The sequence below is a fragment of the Melanerpes formicivorus genome, unplaced genomic scaffold, assembly GCF_026170545.1.
Source record: "Melanerpes formicivorus ecotype bairdi unplaced genomic scaffold, bMelFor1.0.p_v2 SCAF_8, whole genome shotgun sequence".
In the NCBI taxonomy this organism is placed as follows: domain Eukaryota; kingdom Metazoa; phylum Chordata; class Aves; order Piciformes; family Picidae; genus Melanerpes; species Melanerpes formicivorus.
Window position 1 is genome coordinate 23,730,470 of NW_027142360.1, and position 25,938 is coordinate 23,756,407.

Consider the following 25,938-nt stretch of genomic DNA (forward strand, 5'->3'; position numbering starts at 1 on the left):
ATGCTATTAAAAACCCCACGTTACTTTGTTTATTTGGTTGAATTGTAGTGTCTTGCAATACTACAATGGTCACAAACCCACAATGCTCAGTGTATACATTAATAGGTGACTGCTACACAGATTCTTCTCTTGCTTAGAAGGTGGAAGTAAACTAAGATCAAGCTGGAAAAAGGGCAGATCTAACTGCAAGTGCACTCATCCAGAGATGCACACAGAAATGAATGGAAAGGGAAGAATCAGAGCTAAATCTAAACCAAATTCAAATCCAAACTCATGTTATAATGAAAAACACATAAGAAAGAAGAGATATGTCTGGCACAACTAGCCCTACTCTCTCAGAAGCTCCCAACACCTTCAAGGCACCCTTGACAGCAGAAATCACAGACCACAGTTTATGGGCTATGCACATACTTCAGTCACTGGATGAATCTGTCCAGAAGTGGAGCTAAAGGGCATGAATTACCATCCTTTGGACTTTAAATTCAGTTCTGGATGAAGCTCAAGGACTGGGAATGTAGCTGCTTCTTTTTTTTTGACAGAAGTCAGTGCAATAACTCTGGGGCCACCAAGTTCTGTGAGCTCTCCACAGTCACTTTAAGCAAGGGTAATCCATGCCCAAGCAGCTGAGTGTGTGGGAAAGTGACACAAAATATTTCATTTTAAACACATGGAATATTCAACTTTCTCCCATCAAGTATTTTTATCTTGGATAAGAGAGCTAATGCTCATTTGCAGACCTAGGCACATTTCAATGTGTGTATGTGAACATAACCTAAGGCTTACACTAAATTTACCATAAACTCTTCACAGGCAGTGTTTGCACTGTCCCAGCAGTTCAGAGCACAGGAGGAGTTTACAAATATTTGTGCCTAAGTGCAAGAAAGATATCAGACCCCAGGGCTGCAAAGGGCCTGATCAATTGCAACCCTCCAGCTGCAGCATCCAGGCTAGGAGCCTTGAAATAGACTTGACAAGGAGAAAATAAGTTCGCTGCTGGGAAATTCCCTGTCTCTTGGCTGCCAGTTTTTCCTCTGTAAAAGACCACAACCTCTGCATTGCTGTGTATTCAGCAGGCTTAGTGATTCCTTAAGGAAAAGGGAAGAATAGAATAGAATAGAATAGAATAGAATAGAATAGAATAGAATAGAATAGAATAGAATAGAATAGAATAGAATAGAATAGAATAGAATAGAATAGAATAGAATAGGACCAGACCAGGTTGGAAAAGACCTTTGAGATCATCAAGTCCAACCTATCACTCAACACCATCTAATCAACTAAACCATGGCACTCAGCACCCCATCAAGTCTCTTCCTAAACACCTCCAGTGATGGTGCCTCCACCACCTCCCTGGGCAGCACATTCCAATGGCCAATCTCTCTTTCTGGGAAGAAATCCTTCCTAAGATCTAGCCTAAACCTCCCCTGGTGCAGCCTGAGACTGTGTCCTCTTGTTCTGGTGCTGGTTGCCTGGGAGAAGAGACCAACCCCCACCTGGCTACAACCTCCCTTCAGGGAGTTGTAGACAGCAAGAAGGTCTCCCCTCAGCCTCTTCTCGAGGCTAAACAACCTCAGCTACCTCACAGGGCTGTGCTCCAAACCCCTCCCCAGCTTTGTTGCCCTTCTCTGGACACCTTCCAGCAACTCAACATCTTTCCTAAACTGAGGGGCCCAGAATTGGACACAGGACTCAAGGTGTGGCTTAACCAGTGCAGTGTATAGGGGCAGAATGACCTCCATGATCCTGCTGGCCACACTCTTCCTGATAGAGGCCAATCAGGCAGAAAGGTCTAAATATCCCATTCCACATTTATTTTTTTAACTAAAACCATTGCTGAATTCTCTAAGCTTTGCTAAGCTGCAATCCTTTCCTGTTCACTCTGGAAGTCAATGTGCACGTTTGAGATATGCCTGCTGCAGGTTTATCATGCCACACATGCATGCACGCAGGCACAGAGTGCTGTCCCCACTTGAGAGCAATGTATTATTCATGTTGGTTTCTCACTGACCATACCCAGAATTTGACTGGTTTGCCATTCCCAAGGCTGAGCAAGCCTGCTAGCAAATGGGTCTGAGAAAGCTCAAACCCTATCTGCAATGCCCAGAACACAGAGCACATTCATCCATGGGCAAAACACTCCCCAGCTATCTCTTTGGAAGAGTAAAATGACTAATTTCTTTAGAAGAACTATGTAAGCCTATTAGCCTGTGCTGACCTGGTAAACATGCCTCAGCTCCACAAAGTGCCCATTTAGAGCTTACTAACATGAAGAAGCAAATACCATATCGTGAGATCGATGCTGCTGCTCTCCAGCACAGTGTGATGCAATTTAAAATGCAAAACTGCTTTTTCATGTGGTCATAGCAGCAGAGTGATAATATGTGATTTGTTTGCCCAGGGATGTTCATCCACTGCAATTACCTGCATCACGATACAGCTGCTGCCTCCAAAACGCACAATTTTGAATGAAGCTGGAGGTGGGGAGATTCAGACTGGAGGTGAGGAGGAAGTTCTTCACCATGAGAGTGGTGAAGCCCTGGAATGGGTTGTCCAGGGAGGTGGTTGAAGCCCCATGTCTGAAGGTGTTTAAGACCAGGCTGGATGAGGCTCTGGCCAGCCTGATCTAGTGTGAAGTGTCCCTGCCCATGGCAGGGGGGTTGGAATTAGATGATCTTTGTGGTCCCTTCCAACCCTGACTGATTCTATGATTTTTGCAAATTTAATTCATGCCTCTCAGAGGTTCCTGGGAACCTATGCACTGGCCTCAGAGTGACACAGCAAACCAAATGCTAGAAACCTATGAAAACTGCCTCTACAGCACCGTGGCACCATATGTGCCAACACATGATCTGGCCTTTACCAAGCCTATGTATTTTTTTAGGCTTTTTGGAGACATTTTCACCTGGTGGTCTAAGGTGTCAAAAAAGAAGAGACAAACTGCAGCACTGTAAGTATTTCATTGCATTAAGTCAGGCATAAGTCTGGCATCAAACATAACCTTCAAGATACTTCATAACTGAGTGAAAGACCTTGAAAGATTCTTGAAAAGTACTCATCTCTCAAGCTGCATAATGTTACACAAGAGATGAACTTGGTTCATTGCCTTCCTATTAACCAGCAAAGCACTAAGACCCCCCACAGAGGAAGCAATAAATAAATAATGCCATCACTAGTACAAGTAAGGAAGGTGCATGAAAATGAAAAAAATAAAGCTGTAACTGCAGGATTTTAACCCCAAGAACCTCCCTAATGGGCTACATGAAAATAGAATCAGAGAATCATTAGGGTTGGAAGGGACCTCAAGGATCATCTAGTTCCAACCCCCCTGCAATGGGCAGGGACCCCTCACACTACATCAGGTTGCCCAGAGCCACAGAGATAGAGTCTGCACTGTCACACTTATCCTTCTTTAAAAGGCTCCATCAACTGAAAAATATTTCCTTAGTCCTAGAAAAGACAACACTGGCATTCTGTCCTGTGCCAGCAATAGTGTGGCCAGCAGGAGTAGGGAAGTAATTGTGCCCCTGTACTTGGCACTGGTGAGGCTGCAACTTGAAGAGTGCCTTCAGTTTTGGGCCCCTCACTATAGCAAGGAGATTGAGTTGCTGGAGTGTATCCAGAGAAGGGCAATAAAGATGATGAAGAGTCTAGAGAACGAGGCTTATGAGGAGCATCTGAGGCTACTGGGGTTGTTTAGTCTGGAGAAGAGGAAGCTGAGGGAAGACCTCATTGCTTTCTACAACTACCTGAAAGGAGGTTGGAGTGAGTTGGGGTTTGGCATCTTCTCCCTAGTATCAGGTGACAGAACAAGAGAAAATGGCCTGAAAATGTGCCAGGGGAGGGTTAGGTTGGGCATGATGAAAAATTTCTTTACTGAAAGAGTGGTCAGGCCTTGGAACAGGCTGCCCAGGGAAGTGGTGGAGTCACCATCCCTGCAGGTGTTCAAGGAATGTGTGGACATGGCACTTCAGGATGTGGTTTAACAGCCATGGTGGTGTTAGGTTGATGGTTGGACTGGATGATCGTAGAGGTCTTCTCCAACCCAAACAATTCAATGATTCTATGACTCACATTTCAGGGGCCTTAAAAATACCACTTCTGTATTTGTTTCAGCACATGTCCTCGAGTGTAAGCACTCCTTCCAGCCTTCCTAGACACACAGCTAATAAAATTTTCCTTCCAGCTTGACCTTAACCATTATATTTAGATCCAAATGGCTAAGGAGCAGGCTGGCATGAGAATTGTACTCACCTATTCATGAACTTGTATCGGCGGTGCAGGTAATAGATTTTTCTCCTGGAAGAACAGCAAAAATGAAGCCAGTCGAGAAGAAAACCCATCGTCAGTTACAGTATGAACTAGCAAGGAAGGAAAGGAGATTGAAGACAGAAGCCTGTAAGAGGTGGAGGAAGAGACTGAAAAAGAGATTAACTGAACTGTCACAGGAAGCCACACAAACTCTGGTGGCATTTGAATTGCAAGAAGATCATAATTTTCCTGTTGTCTTCTCCTTTTCATGTGTGAAAGACAGGGACTCAGAGATGTTTCTACTTCAAAGAAGTGAAAAAATTGTGACAGGGATTCTGCAGGACCAATACAAACATGGATAAATAATCCCACATCCACTGGTGAAGTATTAAAGCTGCATTTGTGAGACACAGGGGGGAATCACTCAGAAAAGCCAGGGAAGCAGTACCTGATGCTGCAGTATGCCATAACACATGCAGTACCAACAGGGACCAGAGCTTGCTGTTGGGGAAACATCCCTCAAAACAGAATAGAGGTAGGCTACACAAGCAAATGAGTATGTGCTCAGCATCCCCCCCTAAGTACCCAGCCACTCTCCCTGCCTCTTGTACAGGCACAGCTGTTTCTGCTGTCAGTGCGATAAGCTGTGTGGGAACGCGCACGGGGAACAAGTGAGCAGACAGGGGGTGCATGAGCAGACACATGCTGGCCACACGCTCAGCCTGGCTCCTGACCAGCCCTGTAGGATCTAACCATTCTGTGTAGATCCAGGACCAGGAGTCCACCTCCTGTCCCACTCTGCTGCTGGTGGCTCTCATTCTCACACATGCCTATAAAACCACAGCTGTCAGGATTTGACCTGTTGCCTTCAGAAGAGAGATGACATCTTCATGAAAGGAAAGAAAAACTGAGGGCTTTCAGGTGTGGGTTTGGGACTGATATTCCTTACTGGAAGACTTGAGTGCCTGCCTGAACTCTGGCTACCTCCTCCAGTGGCTGATTTAGCAAGGCTGATCTTGCTAAATCAAGGTTATTTCTGTTTATTCTGAGAGGTTCCATCCTGTAATGCTGAACTGAACCACTTCTGGAAATGAAGGGCTCACATCCCAAGCACTGTGGATATTGTCTGTAACAAATACACTGTAGGAATGCTGCTAGTGCCTTGGAAGCAAGCATTGTTGGGATAGTTCTAAAATAAGCCAGTACTGATGCTTTACAAAATGCAGGAGAAAAGGAAAGTTAACATTCCAGGTTAAATTTGACAAGTTGGAATTTCAATCAAGCATGATATTTCAGCATGATGTTTTGTCAGTATTTTGCTGGGGAAGTGGAATTTTCAAAACCTCTGCATGGACATCAGCCTGCATTGGCCAACTCCTCCACAAGGCAGTTTGATTTATCTTACTCTACTTAACAGGAGCAGGGTCAAAGTTAAGTGTTTCTGAATGTGCCATCCAGTTCTCAATTTTGCTTTGAATATTCAGAAGCATCCAGTGTTTTGGCATCCCTGCTTTGGAACAATGAGCACTTACTGGTGGGTGGACAGTGGGCAATTCCAGCTTAAAATATGGGGAGCTGCAGGCCATCAGCAGCCCTTAAAACAAGAGGTTAGATAAGGGCATGTGGAAAGAGGCAGCCTAGACTAGTGGACATTTGTAAAACACTGGTCCTTGGTTTTAAATGTTAAACAGTGAGATTGCTCTTAACATCTCAGAGCCTGGCCAAGAGATATTAGTAAAACACTGTGATTTGCTCTTAATAATACTGTGATAATTCTCTCTGTGGCCGTGGAAAGAATGAAGCAGGGGTCCTGAAGGAGGTCAAGAAATTTGTGTACAAAGCACTGAAAGCACTCAGTCTGCATGACATCTACTTTGCTATCTGCTGAGAGATGGGGGTTCAAAAAAGGGACTTCAGATCAGGAAAGAGCAAGCTGCTCGCAGCGACTCCAATCTGAGGCTTTGGTGTGTTTCTTGATCATGAGACCTTATCCTCCCACTAGGGCAAGTTCATCTCAAGAAATGCCACAAAAGTCAAAGGAGGAATGCTTTTGTTCCAGTCCATTGTTTTGTTCAGTAGAACACCTTTTAAAAAGAGCATGATATATTGCCATGACTTGTGGCAGCTTTTCTGCTTTTCTCTTTAGCACTAAAACCCAAGAAAGAGCAGTTGGAGATTGGCTGTGAAAACGAAACACAAAATACATACAGCATAAGTCTGCAATTTTGTCCTTAATTCATATCCATTTTCCCAAGCAAGTTCTGAACTGCTACAGCTTGTTTCACACCAGAGGCATTTTGCATCCTTAAGCAAGAAGAAAACAGAAGAAATCCTAAAAGGGATGCCAACTGAGTAGCTCCACATTCTGGATCTGATCCTTTTATTGCTCAGAAGTTATTCCACTAAAAAATGGAGTTATACATCTAAAAAAAAAATGGAGTTATACATCTAACAAACCCTGCTAATTGAAAGAAGAAGCAAGACCTCTCAGTTCATGGCTTTTGGTCAGTTCCAGTGGCAATCTTTATGCTATTTTAACAGCAGAGTAAAATAAGTATTCTACATAGAAGAGTTCACAGCTGAACATGCAAATAAAGTTAAATGAATGACCAAAAATAATCTGAATGGCAATGTGGAACGAATTTGGTTATCAGTATGATTTAATGAAGGGTCCTTATTCTTTCTGCAGGAAGGAATAAAAAAAGCAGTTACAGTCTGAAATGTCATTCAGACAATACTCCTGTTAGAGGGGATACTTGTTTATAATCTGTATTTCCATAACTACACACTACACAAGCAGTTTGCAGGTGCTGAACATACCAGATACGTCCAACAGACATGCACCTTCTGTGCTGCCTTACGTACCTGGATCTTCTTGACCTCCCATTGATTTCAATGAAATGTCCATTTAAAAAACAGCAGCGCACAAGTATGCAGGGGGCTCCAGCATTGAAGGGGTTAAAGGGCCTAAGGATAGAATACCCCATGAAAACAGCTGCACTTCTACAGCTCACCTTCATTTCAAACCAGTATTCTACTGAAATCGCAGGCATTAAACAAGAGAGAGCAATGAACATGGTATCTAGGGTACTCCATTTATATTGTCTAAAGATGGGTGGTATCTTACAGAAGAGCTTTTCCCTGTGCATTTTGATGTTACTACTACATTAGCTTTACAGTACAGTGTGACTTTGGAGGCTGAGATAAAATACGACTACACCTACCTGAAAGGCATTCTTACATTCATTAGTTCAGCATATTTGCCCAGGACCTCCCAAGGGGCATGCAACTTCACAAAGATGATATCACTGTTTGTTAGAGATGACTGCAAAAGAAAAACAAAACAGCCACCAGGGCTTACTTTTTCAAGTGAAAAAGAAAGAACCCGTGTACAATGGTCAATATCTGTTTTTTTCTGGTCTTGCGTGACCCCTTCTGCTTTGTGATTCTTCCTCCAGCATGAGCAGTTCTAGCTGCACTTTGTCAACTCGTTTTCCTTCTGGTTTCCCATGAAAATCAATGAAGTTCCCATAAAACTGCATGCAGTACAGCTTCAGAGAACAGAATAGACCACGTTAACAGGGAGGGTCATGACAAGATGAGTTTGAGGAATACCCAGGAAATGGTGATGGTGTAAAGGGTATGAGAAAAGGCAAGGGCTCAGCCTGAGAAAATCAGGCAAGAAAATTGTTCCTTTAGGAATATTTCCTATGTTTTTAGACAATGTACTATATTCAACGTTCCTCATATTACTCTTTGCTTAACAGAAATCACTCAGAGTTCTTAACTCTAATCTTGTTTACCTGAATGCTTCAGTGACTATATGTATGGGAGGCTGACATTTATACTTTTTATGCCTATTTGATTCTTTCCTCCACTATCCTGACAGGTGCTGAAATTATCAACACTGATACAGCATGTTCATGTCCTCAGAGGAGCTAAAATGTTATTACTAGTTTGTGATGTGATGTCATAGTTTAAAGAGTAGACAGAAATAATTTTACTCCCCAAAGAAGTAAAAATAAAGATACCCTCACTGAATTGGAGAGAAATAGAGAATTATAGTGAAAAATAGACAGGAAAATACAGACTACATGAATCCTTCATGCCTAATACATACATAGGATACATGAAACCCCCCCCTCAAAAAACCTTCTCCCAACCAGACAAAACCACAAATCCCAGTGCTTGTTTTCTCCCCTCTCCTGCTCCCTCCCTTCCATTAGGTCTAAGCAGGCCAAGATTGTGCAGGGAAAATTAGACCTCTGAAAACCACAAACAAGCCTTCTCCCCTATGTTACCAGATAAGGAACACCCTCCAGAGTGCCAAAGGGAGGGAGAAAAGAGACTGAGTTGGCCTTGGATAGCAGGATTATAGCATTAAATAACAAACTTACAATTTTTCAGTCCATCTCTGGACCTTTCTGGTCCTCCTGGAGGACTCAACTCTATGTTTTTGGTGTGGTTTTTGTTTGTTTTGTTTTTTCTTAAAAGCCTTTATTATCACATTTGATAGGAACAAAACCTCCAACACTCAAAGTACATATCTATGATTTTCTTTAACAGAGAAGAGAAGAGGAAAGAGAGAAGAGAAGAGGAAAGAGAGAAGAGAAGAGGAAAGAGAGAAGAGAAGAGGGAAGAGAGAAGAGAAGAGGAAAGAGAGAAGAGAAGAGGAAAGAGAGAAGAGAAGAGAGAAGAGGGAAGAGAGAAGAGAGAAGAGGGAAGAGAGAAGAGAGAAGAGGGAAGAGAGAAGAGAGAAGAGGGAAGAGAGAAGAGAAGAGGGAAGAGAGAAGAGAAGAGGGAAGAGAGAAGAGAAGAGGGAAGAGAGAAGAGAAGAGGGAAGAGAGAAGAGAAGAGGGAAGAGAGAAGAGAAGAGGGAAGAGAGAAGAGAAGAGGAAAGAGAGAAGAGAAGAGGAAAGAGAGAAGAGAAGAGGAAAGAGAGAAGAGAAGAGGAAAGAGAGAAGAGAAGAGGAAAGAGAGAAGAGAAGAGGAAAGAGAGAAGAGAAGAGAAGAGAAGAGAAGAGAAGAGAAGAGAAGAGAAGAGAAGAGAAGAGAAGAGAAGAGAAGAGAAGAGAAGAGAAGAGAAGAGAAGAGAAGAGAAGAGAAGAGAAGAGAAAGAGAAGAGAAGAGAAGAGAAGAGAAGAGAAGAGAAGAGAAGAGAAGAGAAGAGAAGAAGAGAAGAGAAGAGAAGAGAAGAGAAGAGAAGAGAGCCCAGACACTACAGCCAACACCGAACAGTTTTTAAGATGAAGAGACTATCAGAATCTTAAAAAAGTGGACACAGGAATATTTGTACCCAAAGTATTATTTGCCTACAAGGAAACCCCACAAAAATTACAAAAGGGTTTAGCACCTAATGGAAGAAGTGACTTCCTGGTATTAAAAACTGCAGAAGGGGAAGGGGGGGAATAAAAATCTTGCTGTTCTTTTGCTGATGACATTCAGAAAAAACTATTTTAACATGAAATGATACAACAGCAACAAAATGGCCCCAAGAGACTTGCTTCAGAGACAATGAATTCAGCTGTACTCTTTTCATTGACTTTTATGAGTTCTAAATCAGGCCTTTAATGATGGTTTTCTTTATAGGTACGTTTCACAAATTATCCTTTATTTTCCCATGAGGCATTAGCAAGTTGATACCACAAAATCAAGGCTAAGTTCTGATTCTCTAAACATTTCCTGCAAAAGCAGTCTCTCAAGAGTTTAAGTCAGCAGTGGACTGGCAATTTTGTCATAAACACCTTGGGATTAAAAAAAATAAATGAATCATTGATCAATCATAACCCATCACAACCCAACACACCCATCTGACAGTAGGCTGAACATGAGCCAGCAGTGTGCCCAGGTGGCCAAAAAGGCCAATGGCATCCTGCCCTTCATCAGGGACAGTATGGCCAGCAGGAGCAGGGAGGTCATTCTGCCCCTGTACTCAACACTAGTTAGGCCACACCTGAAGTCCTGTGTCCAGTTCCAGGCTCCTCAGTTTAAGAAGGACATTGAGACTCTTGAATGTGTCCAGAGAAGGGCAACAAGGCTGGGGAGGGGTCTGGAGCACAAGCCCTATTAGGAGAGGCTGAGGGAGCTGGGATTGTTTAGCCTCGAGAAGAGGCTGAGGGGAGACCTTATTGCTGTCTACAACTCCCTGAAGGGAGGTTGTAGCCAGGTGGGGGTTGGTCTCTTCTCCCAGGCAACCAGCACCAGAACAAGAGCACACAGTCTCAAGCTGTGCCAGGGGAGGTTTAGGCTGGATGTTAGGAAGAAATTCTTCACAGAGATTGGCCATTGCAGTAGGCTGCCCAGGGAGGTGGTGGAGTCACCATCACTGGAAGTGTTTAAAAAGAGACTGGATGAGGCACTTGGTGCCATGGTTTAGTTGATTAGGTGGTGCTGGGTGATAGGTTGGACTTGATGATCTTGAAGGTCTTTTCCAACCTGGTTAGTTTTGTATTCTGCACAACTTGAAAGAATCCTCTAACAAGCCAAACACAGAGAGTGAAATTGTGGTCCTGACACACCATTCATTAACAAAGCCTGAAAATTTAGTGGCAGCTGTTGGCATTTTCCAGCACGTTGTAGCTTAATCCCTAGCAGGCATGGCAGCTACAGTAACGTGGCTTGTGCAGATGCTGTTTCACAAGTGAACTCTGTCTTATCTACATTTTATTTCTTATGTGTTCCATGCTTTCCCTCAGACACATGGATAATATCTCTACAGTTCTCACAAATATAAACTCAGATGTTTAAAGAATAATTTCTTTTAACTTTTTAACTCAATATCTTGTAATATTATTTTATTGGCTTTCTCTAACCAAAATACCTTTGCAAGGTTCAATTATTTTCAGAAGAAATGGATCATTATGCTAAATTATTGATATAGTAATCTGTTCCTCTGGGGTTTGCTCATGTTAAGTGTTTGTAAAGGAAAGGACTAAGAAAAGCTGAGAAGAACAAGATGGGAGAGCACAAATTGAGATGGAGGAGTAACTGAATGAAATGTAACATTTGCTCAATCTGAGGAGAAAATATCTAATTAAAATAACCAAAACCAGGCAAAAAATATATGTAAGGAGCACCATTTCAGTTACAAAAATACTTTAGTGAATGGAATCTGCTAAACTCTCCTTATTAGATTAGTATTTAGACAGAGTATCCTTCCGCTTGTAAATGAGGAGGAGAGGAACATTCTTGTGTTGACACTGACTTTTGAGGCTTGGCTCATTAAGTGATTTGGGGAAGTAAACTCAATTTCACATTATGGGAGCACACAAACAAAAATCAATGTAACATTATTCCCTAGGAAATTTAAATAAGGCAGCCATTGACACGAGCAATCTGCTAGAAAGCGATGTCTGTATGATGAAGGAAGAAAAACAAGGGGACAGATAATGAGATAAACCACTTTGCAAACACAACAATGAAACCAGTGGACCTGCAGCACCAGCACCTACAGAGTTAGCACCATATGATAATGGACAGGGCAACAATGTTCACATAAATTGACTGTTTCAAGCTGATTTATTGAGAAGGAATACCCACAGCAAACCAGATGTTGTTCTAGTCAGTAATAACATTCTTGATCATGGTTTAGTTGATTAGGTGGTGTTGGATGATGGGTTGGACAGGATGATCTTGAAGGTCTCTTCCAACCTAGTCTCGTCTCATCTCCTCTATCCTATCCTATCCTATCCTATCCTATCCTATCCTATCCTATCCTATCCTATCCTATCCTATCCTATCCTATCCTATCCTATCTTCAGAGCAGTGCAAACTGAGTGTAACAAGACTTGCCAGAACTAGAGAATCACAGACTAGTCTAGGTTGGAAGGGACCTCTAGGTATCACTTGGGCTAACTCTCCAGCTAAAACATGGCCAAGTTAGACCAGATTATTCAGATGCTCATCCCATTGAGTCCTGCCTATCTCTGTAGGCAGAGATTTCACAGCCTCTGGGCAACACATTGAAACTGACTGGAGAAGAGAGTATTTCCTGTGGAAGAACTGTGCTCTTTTCTAGAGACATTTTGGTTGAAAATGACGAGTTTCCAGACATGAAAAGCCATGAAAACTCAAAATGTTCAGTGCTCTTTATGAAAGCTTCTTGCAAGAACTTTAAAACATGATTATTCTGATTGAACAGCACCTGCAATCTGTATTGAGTTTAATGAAACCCTGAATCTAATATTTTCCCTTCCTTCTTTCCACTTGGCAATCTCCTTTTGCAGCTGGGAATCATAATCCATAAGTCCTGAAAACATTAGATCAGTATTTGCTAATCTCTATGGGCTATTCTGTAGCCCATATCTCTGTCTCAGAGATAGCAATTAATTCCCAACCTTTCTGGCTTCACTGGCAGCCCCCTTTAGTATGATATGATTGCTGCAAACCCTAACATACAGGCAATACCATAGGTCCACATGTTATAGACTTGTCCTTTTGGAATGACTGACTTCTTTTTCATCATTAAGTTTTGGCAGACATTTCATTTCCCTCCAAAAGAGCAAATCAGCTACAAATGTGTTTAAAATCAAGCTCCATAGTCTTCTCCAGCATCACCAGAGAAGAAGTGGAACTAATTGAAGTAAGGAACATTTAGGTAACTCCAAAAGCATAAGCACCTTATTTGGTGAGCTATTGTCATCAGCTAGGCAAGGAAACCATGGAAAGGGCAGGTTCTCATTCTCCTTCTCAAAGTGTGCACAGAATGCTGTTAAGTGCTGTTGAAGCCCTGGCTACTAAACTCACACGTACTCCTGCAGGTATTCTAACTCCTGTTGATGGCAGATTTTCAATATCTATGTGCACTATTGACCTGATTGCTCCTTCTGGAGTTAGCATTGTTAGCCTGAATGGAAGCAAAGTGCTGACACCGAATATCTCTTGAAAAGCCCACGTTTTGCTGTATTTGCAGGTTGTCTTCCAGGATCAAGGCTGGAGAGGAGTATCTTCTGTCAAATACCCTTTTCAACATTCTCCTCCAATGGGGACTGTTTTTTGGTTCATTATCAATAATATTGTTAAGTCATTTTAAGACAAAAGCAACTGTAGGGCTCACCTTAATACCTGTGTTTCTTGAGTCTGAGAGTTAAGAGAGGTGAGAAAGGAGATTCAAGCATATAACCTTGAAGGAAGATAAAGTTACGGTGCCTCCAACTGAATCATCTAATTGTTTCTTTGCCTGGAGGCTATTAGGCAGGCAACTGCAAAAAAAATCCCAATGCTCTCATTTCTGTATGCATTTTAGCATGGAAAAGAAATCAGGATTTACCATGAAAGTGTTTTCCTTAGCATCATTTAAGAGGAAAATATTCTAAACTGGGGCTCTCCTCATCTCTTAAAGCCTTCTTTATAAAAGGAGGTTAGCAAGATTTTGCAGCAGGTCCATCACCCAGAATTCAACTTTGCCTACTTTGGGAAGACTCTGAAAGGCAAGTTGAAAAACCAGAATGGGAAGTGTGTTTTAATGTCTAGCAAACATGGCTTATTTCTGTTAAGAAGGTCTTTTCCAACCTGGTCTCTTCTACTTCTACTTCCTTTCCATTCCACTCCATTCCATTCTACTCTACTCTATTCTATGCTACTCCTATTCTACTCTATTCTACTCTACTCCCATTCTATGCTACTCCCATTCCATGCTACTCTATGCTGTTCTATTCTACTCCACTCTATTCCATGCTGTTCTATTCTACTCCACTCTATTCCATGCTACTCTATTCTACTCCACTCTATTCCATGCTACTCTACTCTATTCTACAGTACTCCTATTCTATTCTATGGTACTCCTATTCTATTCTATTCTACTCTAGTCTATTCTACTCTATTCTATTCTACTCTAGTCTATTCTATTCTACATTTCAGGAAAACCCAGAAAAGGAGAGAAAAATCAATATTCTTTCTCTAGTAACAATTCTTTCTGTAATCAAGTTCCCTATGACGTTTGAGCAGAGAAAATAAATAGCAACTGCTACAGTAAATAGTAACTGCTACAGGTTCCACTGTGTTGAAGAATTGCTCTGTTAAGAGCAGAGATTGATTCACCACCTGGTGAATGAAGTGGAAAAAAAACCCCAAACCCCAGCAAATTTTAGTTGATTAAACCATACTTCCTCTGGAAAAAACCCAAACAAAGCAACAAACCAAAGTAAATGTAAATTCACAAGGGTAATTCTGCAGAACTGGGAAAGCAGCAGTAACACCCTGCCAATAGTTTTTGAAGGTGCATACATTGCTACTGGGTAATCACTCAGGTGCTGTCGATACGTGTCCAGTTTCAGGGGAAATATTGCGTACTCACAAGCATTAACCTTCACGTTCATGGATTAGGAGAAGCTAGTAAATAATAGTGCCAATAGCTCTGACATAAATACTTTCAGCCCCAGGTTCAGTGAGAGTGGGGAATATAATGCTCACATTTCAATGGGGGTTTTAAGAAGCTTTTGACTTTCAAGAAGCTGGAGAGCAAAGCCAGGAAGGATGCAACGATGATTTTAAAAAAGGAAGGCCAAATAATTGGGAAGCTGCTAATAAAACTATTTAAAAATAAGAGGACACTGACATATAAAGTGCAGAATTACCTGATATAAGGAGGCAGGAGCATGACTACAATGTCAAATGATTTTACCATGAAATCTCATGGCAAAATGTGATGATGGGGTAGAGCTTTATCTTCACTTTGCAAAATACTTTGAGAGGTTCAGCTCCAGTGGAGTTAGGAATACGGGCAGTTGGCTGGCTGTTGCCACCATTCAGGAAATGTGTCATCTAATCCAGCTCAGAGCAGGTGTCTTTGTTACAGTACTTAATTTCTGGCAGCAGCTGACAAGCTCTCAATGCTGGAACAGAACAGCTAGTAACATAGGGAAATGTCTGGAAATGTCCTATCATGTTGACAAAAATGTGTGAGTGGGAAGGCAACTTAGTAAACAGGGTAGGTTGCTTAAATAGAAATAAAATGCAAATACTATCTCTTTGCTCAAGTTTCCTGTGCAATGATGAGTTTACAGCCTGTAATAGAGACATACGAATTAATTTGGGAGAAGAAAGAGCATGAGAGAGGATGCTGGTAATTCTAACTAATGTCATTTGAACTCGCTTGAGATGGACAGGATGGATCTCACAGAAAGGCAACTTAGATATGCTAAAACTACCATGGAAACAAGATCTTCTGGCTTGAGCTCCACTTCCTAGAGAAAAAGATTAGGAAATCCCTGCAGCATGACCATTGTAATGGAAGAGGTTTACCTGAATGTGGAGCAGTGATAAAACATGTCATGATAATCCCAACAGTAAATACTGAATGAATGTAGTTCTGTCCCATCTGGTTAAGATTCCTGTGAAAATTAAAACAGCTAATCACATGGATTTCATCTGACAAACAGATAGGATGCATCTTTTAATTCCTTTGGGCTGGAGAGTAGGATCAACATGGGGAGCTAGCTATTTGCAGAGTTAAAAAAGTGCAGATAACTAAAATCTCTGAGCAGAGTTGAGTGTTTCCACTCACCAACATTTGATTTGACACTAAGTCTCTTTACCCCAGGCACTGCAATTCTAAATTAAAAATCCCACTAATTTAGAATGCACTAGATGCCAAAAAAAGGTCTCCTTTGTACAATAGTTTACTTTTGGCAGAATCACAGAAGGTTAGAAGAGACCTCAAGGTTCATTGAGTCCAACCTATCACCACAGACCTCGTGACTAAACCATGGCACCAAGTGCCACGTCCAATCACCTCTTGAACACCTCCAGGGATGGCAACTCCACCACCTCCCTGGGCAGCACATTCCAATGACTAACAACTCTCTCAGCGAAGAACTTTCTCCTCACCTCAAGCCTAAACTTCCCCATGCACAGCTTGAGACTGTGTCCTCTTGTTCTGGTGCTGGTTGCCTGGGAGAAGAGACCAACCCCTTCCTAGCTACAACCACCCTTCAGGTGCTTGTAGACAGCAATAAGGTCTCCTCTGAGCCTCCTCTTCTCCAGGCTAAACAATCCCAGCTCTTTCAGCCTCTCCTCATAGGGCTTGTGCTCCAGACCCCTCCCCAGCTTTGTTGCCCTTCTCTGGACACATTCAAGAGTCTCAATGTCCTTCTTAAACTGAGGGGCCCAGAACTGGTGTCACAGGCCTTCAAAAAGTGCATTGTGCATTTGAGCTTCATCTTATCAGTCACCCTTTTCTGTGATTGATTTCCAATGTAAAATATAAACCCAATACTATGACTCATTAATCACTTTTTGAAGGGGCAAATATTTACATTTAATGAATTTTCTATTAAGTATTCATGTTTGCTTTTAGAGGCTTAGTGGAGAAAAATTGCTTTGGAAAAAAACAAGCAAATCCAAACCAAAAAAGGCAATTTATTATTTGCCCAACAGTTAATTCCACAAACTTAATAATCATTCAAACACCTAAAAAGTGGAGGCAAGCTCATTGTAAGTTCTGTATACAAATCACCTAGAGGAACTAAACTAGCTGCTTGTCACAGCATCATAGAATAACAGCGGTTGGAAGGGTCTTCCAGAGGTCACCTAGTCAAAACCCCGGTTAGTCAGCATGACTTTTCCCTTAGCAAGTCCCTCACACAACCACAGAAGACAACTGGCTCTACCCTTCGCTGTCTGACTGTCTATGGAGGCACTTGCAACGTCAAACCTTTGTTAATGACAGCCTCTGGAGCACAACAAATTACAGACACCTGCATTTTTTCCAGACTTTATTATGATCAACTTGCACAGCATTTTAATATCAGGCACTTAATTTTGAATCTGTTTAAGTGAGATGTTTCAACATTTTCAAAATGCTTCTCAATTTCCTCAGCTGAAACTGTTGGCTGAATCCAATCTATATTAATGACTGCTAATTCCTTGCCTTTCCACTTCCCTGCCTTCTCTTAAGTCATCCTCTGTAAATACAAAAGATTTGTTTGAAGTTGTTAACGGCTTGTGTTGCATTTCCATAGAGATTTAATGCTTAGATTTTCATAGGGGGATTTACACAGAGGGAAGGGCTCTTTTTTCACTCCTCTGCCATGATTTAATGTGGACGTGCCTCCACATCTTGATACATTTTTTAGAGTGTCACACTATCACCAGGTTGGAAGAGACCTCAAAGATCATCAAGTCCAACCTGTCCCCACAGACCTCATGACTAGATCATGGCACCAAGAGCCACGTCCAATCCCCTCTTGAACACCTCCAGGGATGGTGACTCCACCACCTCCTTGGGCAGCGCATCCCAATGACAAATGACTCTCTCAGTGAAGAACTTTTCTCCTCACCTCCAGCCTAAACCTCCCCTGGCACAGCTTGAGACTGTGTCCTCTTGTTCTGGTACTGGTTGCTAGAGAGAAGAGACCAACCCCTTCCTGGCTACAACCACCTTTCAAGTAGTTGTAGAGAGCAATGAGGTCACCCCTGAGCCTCCTCTTCTCCAGGCTAAACAACCCCAGCTCTCTCAGCCTCTTCTCATAGGGCTTGTGCTGAAGGCATCTCCCCAGCCTCGTTGCCCTTCTCTGGATACGTTCAAGTGTTTCAATGTCCTTTCTAGACTGAGGGGCCCAGAACTGGACCCAGGACTCAAGGTGTGGCCTAACCACTGCTGAGTACAGGGGCAGAATGACCTCCCTGCTCCTGCTGGCCACGCTATTCCTAATGCAGGCCAGGATGCCGTTGGCCTTTTGGCCACCTGGGCACACTACTGGCTCACGTTTAGGCGGCTGTCAATCAGCACCCCCACATCCCTCTCTGTTTGGCAGCTCTCAGCCACTCTGACCCCAGCCTGTAGCTCTTCATGGGGTTGCCGTGGCCAAAGTGCAGCACCTGGCACTTGGACTCATTGAATGCCATCATGCTGGACTCTGCCCATCTGTCCAGTCAGTCAAGGTCCCACTGCAGAGCCTTTCAACCCTCTAACTGACCAACATCTGCTCCCAACTTCTTGTCATCTGCAAATTTGCTGATGACTGTCTCAATCCCCTCATCCAGACCATCAATGAAGATATTAAAGAGGATGGGGCCCAGCACTGATCCCTGGGGGACACCACTGGTGACTGGCTGCCAGCTGGATGTGGCACCATTCACCACCACTCTCCGGGCCCGGCCCTCCAGCCAGTTCCTAACCCAGCACAGCCTTAAAGCTTTCTGACCGTTGTCCTTTTCCCTCTCTTCCCCAAAGCTCCAATGTGCTCACATTCCCCACTCCATTTTTACATTGTGCCTTTGGCATTAGTAAGATCCATGACTTCTGTTTCCTTTCACAACACAAACAAAAAAAAAAACCAAGCCAAGATGAGAATCTAAATTGGCACAGCAAGCACTCATCAATTCACAGTCAAAACAGCAAAGAGAAGTGTCAAATAATGGGAAGTCTGCAGAAGCATTAATCTATTGCACAGCTTGGGGCTTTTAGAACTGAACTTTCCAGTTGTCACACAATTGTGTTAGCTGTTTGCTTTACACTCGACCAGGATTGGGTAGATCCTGCAATCCACAGGTGCACTCATGTAAGTCCATTGATATCACTTGGGTGCAGGACAAACAAAACTGCTTATCTTTAGTAGTTTGTATATATATAAGGTGTGTACCACATATCTGATCCAGTTTTCCCTGCTGAACACTGTCAGGCTGCTGCATTCATATATCAAAGCGTCGGCATTATCATGTCTCTCAGCCCACTGATCCTGAGAAGTCGCCCGAAGGCTGCCTCACAGAGCAAACATCACAGGTGTGATTCAGGACAACTACAGAGCTATGTTTAGATGTCTGCAGTGAAGAGTAACAGGCACCTTCAGGGTACAATTAATTTGTTCTATTTGCCTCAGATTTAAATGAACTGCTTCCCAGAAGGGCTCATTCCCCCCTCAGCCAGTTATCTTCATTGCAAACAGCTACAGTCAGTATGATGGTTCTTCTCACTCCAGAGCTCTGCAGTACAGCCCCCTCATTTTCCCTGGACTGCTGTTACCTTCCTCACCACCCACCTCAACTTCTGCAGTAGCACAGCCACACTCCTTCCACAACTGTCCCTTCACAGGTGGCTCTAGTTCACTGCTTACCTGCCTGGACACATCATAGTGACAGCAAGTGATTCAGAACATTTTAGGAGACCTTGTCTGCCATTCATTTCCCCCACCTCACCTGATTCATTCTGTTTTGTTCTTCTCCCATCTACATTTCACCCTGGAGGCTTTCTCCTTGATGGAAAGTTTGGAATTTTAAAAATGCATAAGAGATAGTATCAGAAAAAAAAGAAAGCAGAAATTTCTTGTATTAGTGCTTGACACTCGAGACTTCAGAAAGGGGAGTCAATCTTATTTGCTATAAATGGAAAGATCTATTTGAGTCTATCATCAGAAACAAGCTGTCTTAAGTACTATACCAAGAAGACCTCCAAGAGGAAAAGCCTTTACAGTTTAGCCTGAAAGGCACTCTTTAGATTCTCTTAAAAGCGTGAGGAGAGGCTGAGGGAGCTGGGGTTGTTTAGCCTGGAGAAGAGGAGGCTCAGGAGTGGCCCCATTGCCCTCTACAACTACTGGTTGTAGCCAGCTGGGGGTTGGTCTCTTCTCCCAGGCAACCAGCACCAGAGCAAGAGGACACAGTCTCAAGCTGCACCAGGGGAAGTTTAGGCTGGAGGTGAGGAGAAAGTTCTTCACTGAGAGAGTCATTCATCATTGGAATGTGCTGCCCAGGGAGGTGGTGGAGTCACCATCCCTGGAGGTGTTCAAGAGGGGATTGGACGTGGCACTTGGTGCCATGGTCTAGTCATGAGGTCTGCGGTGACAGGTTGGAGTCGTTGATCCTCGAGGTCTCTTCCAACCTTAGTGATACTGTGAATATTCACAGAATCCCTGAGTTCTAAGAAAAGATATTTGTGCACAGAAGAAACTTTTGTAAACCAGGTAAGACTTTAAACAGAGGGACATAACTAACTGGCTGAGAGAGGCTTCAATGGCGTGGCTATCTCAGGAGCATTTCCCCCCTCAGGTCAGGCTTTATTAAAGTTTATTTACAACATCACTTCGTTACCACTCAGACAGCGAGAAACGAACACGTAAACATGCAGTGGATAATGCTGCATTTAATTTGTGCCCAGAGAGCCATGAACTGAAACATCTTTTTCAATAAAGTCTGGGCACTGAGGTAATTTGCCTAGCTCTGCTCGTTGAGGCTCTTACCATAATTAAAATAGAGTTAATCCAAGGCACACAGCAACAATGCTCCACTCACTCCATGACTGATAACTTGATATAATAAAGGAACTAATCAGACAACGAGAGGGTCAGGAGACCTTGTGCCTAAAGCAGGTGAGAAAGGCAAGTGTCCTTCACAAGTTCATGCTTCCTTCCTGGGACTGCTTCCCTCCTGGGACTACTTCCAGGAAGAACAGCCCCACAACACTTCATGCTGCAGGGGAAGATGCAAATGTCCCCTAGACCAAGGTGGCACTGCAGCTCTTTGAAACTATTACTATTTGTTCAGAAGTATAATGGACTCACTTAAGGGAAGGAATGACATCTAAAAGGATCTTGACAGGCTTGAGAAGTGGGACAGTATAAACTGCATGAGGTTTGTTAAGTCAGTGCAAGGTCCTGCATCTGGATTTGGCCAGTGCCATGCATGAATACAGGCTGGGTACTGAGTGGTTTGAGAGTAGGTCTGAAAAATAGGACTTGGGCATATTGATTGATGCAAAGCTCACCATGAGCAGGCAGTGCGCTCATGCAGCTTAGAAGGCAAAGTGTATCCTGGGCTACATCAAGAGGAGTGTGGGCAGCAGGTCAGGAGAGGTAATTCTGCCCCTTTATACTACTCCTGTGAGACCCCACCTCAAATACTGTGTCCAGTTCTGCTGTCCCCATCATAAGAAGGACATAGAACTGCTGGAGTGAGTCCAAATGAGGGACACAAGGATGATCCAAGGCTTGAGCACTTCTGCTATGAGTATAGGCTGCGGGAGCTGGGGTTGCTCAGCCTGGAGAGAGTAGACTCTGGGGTGACCTTACAGCTGACCTTTCAGCACCTGAAGGGACCCTGCAGGAAAGACGGAGCAGAACTTTTCATAAGGGTGTCTAGGGGGAATGGTTTGAAGCTGAGGGAGAGCAGGTTTAGATTGGATATTAGGAAGAAGTTCTTCAGTACTAGGGTGGAATAGTTTGCCCCAAATGCTGTGGATGTCTCCTCCCTGGATGTGTTCAAGGCCAGGTTGGATAAGGCCTGGAGCAACATAGTCTAGTTGAGAAGCATCCTTGCCCATGGCAGAGAGGTTGAAGTAGATGACCCCTAAGGTCCCTTCCAACCTAAGCCATTTGATGACAATTGTGTGAACACAGTGCCACCCTTTAAACGAGTTCAACGTCAAAATCACCAGCAGGAACTGGGAACGTTCAACGTACCGAGGCATTTTTATACATCCTGTCTTTCTGCTCCCAAAAGGCAGCTCTAGATTTCTGCTCATTAAGCCAGTGCTATCAGGGAGCAATGCTGCAAAAATGTCCTGTCACCTTGGGGCAATGAAAACTCTTACTGTGCATTAAGTGATTGTAGCCTTGTGCATTGCGCTTGTTCCTGAGGCCGCTGGCAGGCAAACAACATCTCCAAAATAATTGCAGTTTAAGACCAATTATTGTAAAGGGAAAGGTGCCTTTTGACATAAAGGGGACATCTCATATGCAATCTTCATTGGGTGTTTTTTAATCTATTGCCTATTTTTTACCATGAGCTTGGTGCCCTTCAAAGGTTTTTGACTTTATGGTTTGTGGAGGCTGATGACAGGAAGTTCTTCACCATGAGGGTGGTGAGACACTGGCACAGGTTGCCCAGTGAGGTGGTAGAAGCCTCATCCCTGGAAGTTTTTAAGGCCAGGCTGGATGTGGCTATGAGCAACCTGATCTAGTGTGAGGTGTCCCTGCCTGTGGCAGAGGGGTTGGAACTAGATGATCCTTGAGGTCCCTTCCACTCCTGACAATTCTATGATTGTATGATTCTATGCTTCTAGGAAACTCTTTGCCAAAAATACCTCTTATTCAACATTTCTGAAGGAAAAGAAATATCTTAAGGCCTTTTAAATCACTTTTTAGTTATCTACATATTTTTTTTAATATTACCTCCATATTCCAAGAAAATGTTCCATTTTTTTTGTTGTTGTTATTAATGTAGATCCATTTTTCAGCTGCAGCTTCTTAGTCTATTAACTTCACAAATTCCTGCTACAGGCTGGAATTTGTAGACTTGGAAATACATTAATTTCTGGGCTCCCTCAGACATTTAAGAAAGGTACATTTATCAACTGCTCACGGAAATCTGAATGCAGGCTCTATCCATGTAGAACTACCTCCTCATGCTTCTCTTTGAAATCACCACTCTGTTATGCAGTGGACACAGGATTTGAAATACAGAACATTTTGGCTCAGAAGTCCAGGCAGCTGGAAAGGCCCTCACTGTTTAGAATTCACAAGAACCCAACTAGAGATAATTCTCAAAGACAGGAGGACCACCAAGAGACATCACCCGCTAACCCTGCCCTTCATTGTCCTGGCTGTTTCAGAGGGCAAGACTGGAAACATTCCACCCCACCAGATAATCATGGAATCATTGAATTGTTAGGGTTGGAAGGGACCACAAGGATCATCTAGTTCCAACCCCCCTGCCATGGGCAGGGACACCTCACACTACATCAGGCTGCTCACAGCCACATCCAGCCTGCCCTTAAAAACCTCCAGGGATGAGGCTTCTACCACTTCCCCGGGCAACCTGTTCCAGTGTCTCACCACCCTCATGGGGAAGAACTTCTTCCTAACATCCAATCTGAATCTACCCACTTCTAGCCTTGCTCCATTCCTCTTAGTCCTGTCACTACCTGACACCCTAAAAATTCCCTCCCCAGCTTTCTTGGAGCCCCCTTCAGATACTGGAAGGCCACAATTAGGTCACCTCGGAGCCTTTTCTCCTCCAGACTGAACAGCCCCAACTCCCTCTGTCTGTCCTCACAGCAGAGGTGCTCCATCCCTCTAATCATCCTCATGGCCCTTTTAGTGGCAATGCCTTTTGGTACAGAGCACTCTCTGCAGCAGGACACTGCTCTGTTCATGCCTATCCATTTTTGCTGTAAAACACTGCTGAAAAGAGACTCCACTTGCTCACTGCATTAGATAATGATCTACCAATAAATCTTTGGAAGACCAGTCTGGTTTTAATGTGCTCTGACTGAATTTGGATGACATGAACAGCTCAGTGTTTTAAATTAAGTAGATAGAAGTACTTTCACTTATGATGCATGTGGTGGGGTTGCATTTCAGGTTAGATCCCTTGTTGCAGGCATAGTTTATGTCACTTTGATGTCTCCATCTATGATTTGTGGATGCAATCAGACACAGTGCTTAAACATCAAATAACAAACTGCACCTGCTAATAATGGAATATTATGCTGCTTGCAAAACCACAGCTCCTGCAGGCTGCATAATTTGTACCATAAGTTCATTAACTGTAGATATTTACATACTGAATAATAGAATAGGAAAAATGAGAGTCTGAAACAACTCTCTGAAGTGCTAGAAAGCTACTGAATGAATGCCTGATATTAGTTGGAGTAGTAGATGAACACTGAGCTCATTTGTGGTAGGTTGACCCTGGCTGGACATCAGGTGTCCACCAAAGTTGCTCTGTCAATCCCCTTCCCTCAACTGGGCAGCAAGGAGGAATGGTTGGTGGGTTGAGAGAAAGACACAAAGGTTGCTCACCTATTACTGTCACCAAAACAGATTTGACTGAGGGAAGTTAATTTAACGTATTACCAATCAAATCACAGCAAGGTACTGAGAAAAAAATATCAGATCTTCAAAAAGATCTTCCCTCCACCTCTCCCTTCTTCCCAGTCTCAGCTTCACTCCTGATTCTTTTCTGCTTCCTCCCCCAAAGTGTTGCAGAGGGACAGGGAAATGGGGGTTACAGTCAGTTCATCGCTCATTTTGTGCAGCTCTTTCCTCCTTGCTCTCTTCCCCTACTTCAGCATGGGTCAATCTCCCACAGGAGATTGTCTTCCATGTACTTCTTCAATGAAATTTCTTCTCAATGTGCTACAGACCTGCAGATCCATCTTGAAGCTGGCTGACACTGACTCTCATCAGACATAGGGGAAGCTTCTAGCAGCTGCTCACAGACGCCACATCTACTTCCCCTCTACTTCCCCTGCTACCAGAATGTAGCCATGCAAACTCAATACAACATCTGACCCTCTCCAAAGACCAAGAAAGCTTAGTTTTGCCAGGTGCCAGTTTGTCCTAAAGGGAAGCTTGTTAGTGAGAGAAGACATCCACCATGTGGCCTGACCCAGCATGCCTGCACAGTATGGATGATCATCACGTGCATAGCTGTCCTAGTGCTTCCTAGCATGTATCTCGCACAGTGCATGCCCACAGATCTCTTTCTCTCTGTGAAAAAAGCTCAGAGGACAACAAATGCAATTTGGGTGGCCACCAGCCACCCTTTTCTTCAGTGGACAGGGGGATTTACTATTTGCAGAGTAAGCTCAACATGACAGGGAAAGGATATGAACACCAAAGGAAAACTAGAAGCCAGGAAAAGATTCCCCAGCTGACCTGCAGCTTTCTCCTGGCCACCACACAGGCTCTCCTGGCAAGCTGCAGAGAGTTAGTGGGCCACAGGCTGGGCTTTCAGTTACAAACTGTATGCATGGTTGGTCAAATTAGCATCTGTAACAGCAATAAATTAGAAAGAAGTTATTGCTCTGTCAGTAACTGAATAAACCAAAGTTATGACTGAGAAACAAACTTAGAGTAGACTCCAAAGGCAAGGACATTTTATTGTGCCCTGCTTCTAGGAGAACCAAATTATATAAGCTTAGTTTATAAAACACCTTTTCTCATGCAGATCTGCAAACGCCACTTGGGGTCTGGAAGTCAACTTCTTCCTCTGCCTATGAATCACAACCAGCAATAGCATTTATATAACAGGAGTCTCATGAACAATTGAAGTGATGACTCATAAACCAGAAAAAAAGCAGATCAGTCTCACCTAACCCTTTTGGCTGTGCAGTACTAACAACAACAACAACAAGGAGTAGTAGATGTCATTTTTGCCAGAGAGAAAGACAGTAATTGACTATGCTCAGGAGCAAGAGATGTTGATTATAACAGCTCTTCCATATTGTTACCTTCTGAGCACAACTATATGGAAAGTTTCAGCCTTTGAAGTTCTTGGGGTTTTTTTCCCCCCTTTGATTTCTACTTTTTATCCCACTTTGACACGGTCATATGTCTATTTTGGTTTTACACTCAGGGATGAGTCAAGAGTCACAGAGACACTACCTTGTGTGCTCTTTCTGTCATCTGTAATTTCTCTCAACATTCATCACTTTAAACCAGGCTTCAAGTTGCTGCTAAATATGTCTCTTTCTTACTGAATACATGTTTCCAGCCTCTGAAGTCCTGTCCCATTAGCACCAAGTTACAGCCTCAATAAGAGAAACTGCTTTGCAGAACTCCTGCTACCTCACCATGAACCTATCTGTGTCTGCAAACTTGAAAAGTCATGGAAGAGTAGTATCCTGTAATGGCTGTGTCCAGTTCTGGGCCCCTCAGTTTAGGAAAGATGTTGAGATGCTGGAAAGTGTCCAGAGAAGGGCAACAAAGCTGGGGACTGGTCTGGAGAACATGCCCTATGAGGAGTGGCTGAGGG

At 43.3% G+C, this 25,938-nt stretch overlaps 1 protein-coding gene across 2 annotated transcripts in view; it reads right to left on the minus strand.

Annotated features, from left to right (window-relative positions):
* The window catches only part of ANO4 (anoctamin 4), a 163,154-nt gene that overhangs the window by 57,660 nt on the left and 79,556 nt on the right, over positions 1 to 25,938 (minus strand). Inside the window, exons 5-7 of one of the 2 annotated variants that reach the window (XM_068142731.1) lie at positions 7,473 to 7,573; positions 7,114 to 7,215; positions 4,252 to 4,296 (exon numbers count right to left, since the gene is read on the minus strand). In XM_068142731.1, the coding sequence (XP_067998832.1) occupies positions 4,252 to 4,296; positions 7,114 to 7,215; positions 7,473 to 7,573 (248 nt within the window). The remainder of the gene's footprint in view (positions 1 to 4,251; positions 4,297 to 7,113; positions 7,216 to 7,472; positions 7,574 to 25,938) is intronic. The other variant, XM_068142729.1, reaches the window with a different exon arrangement.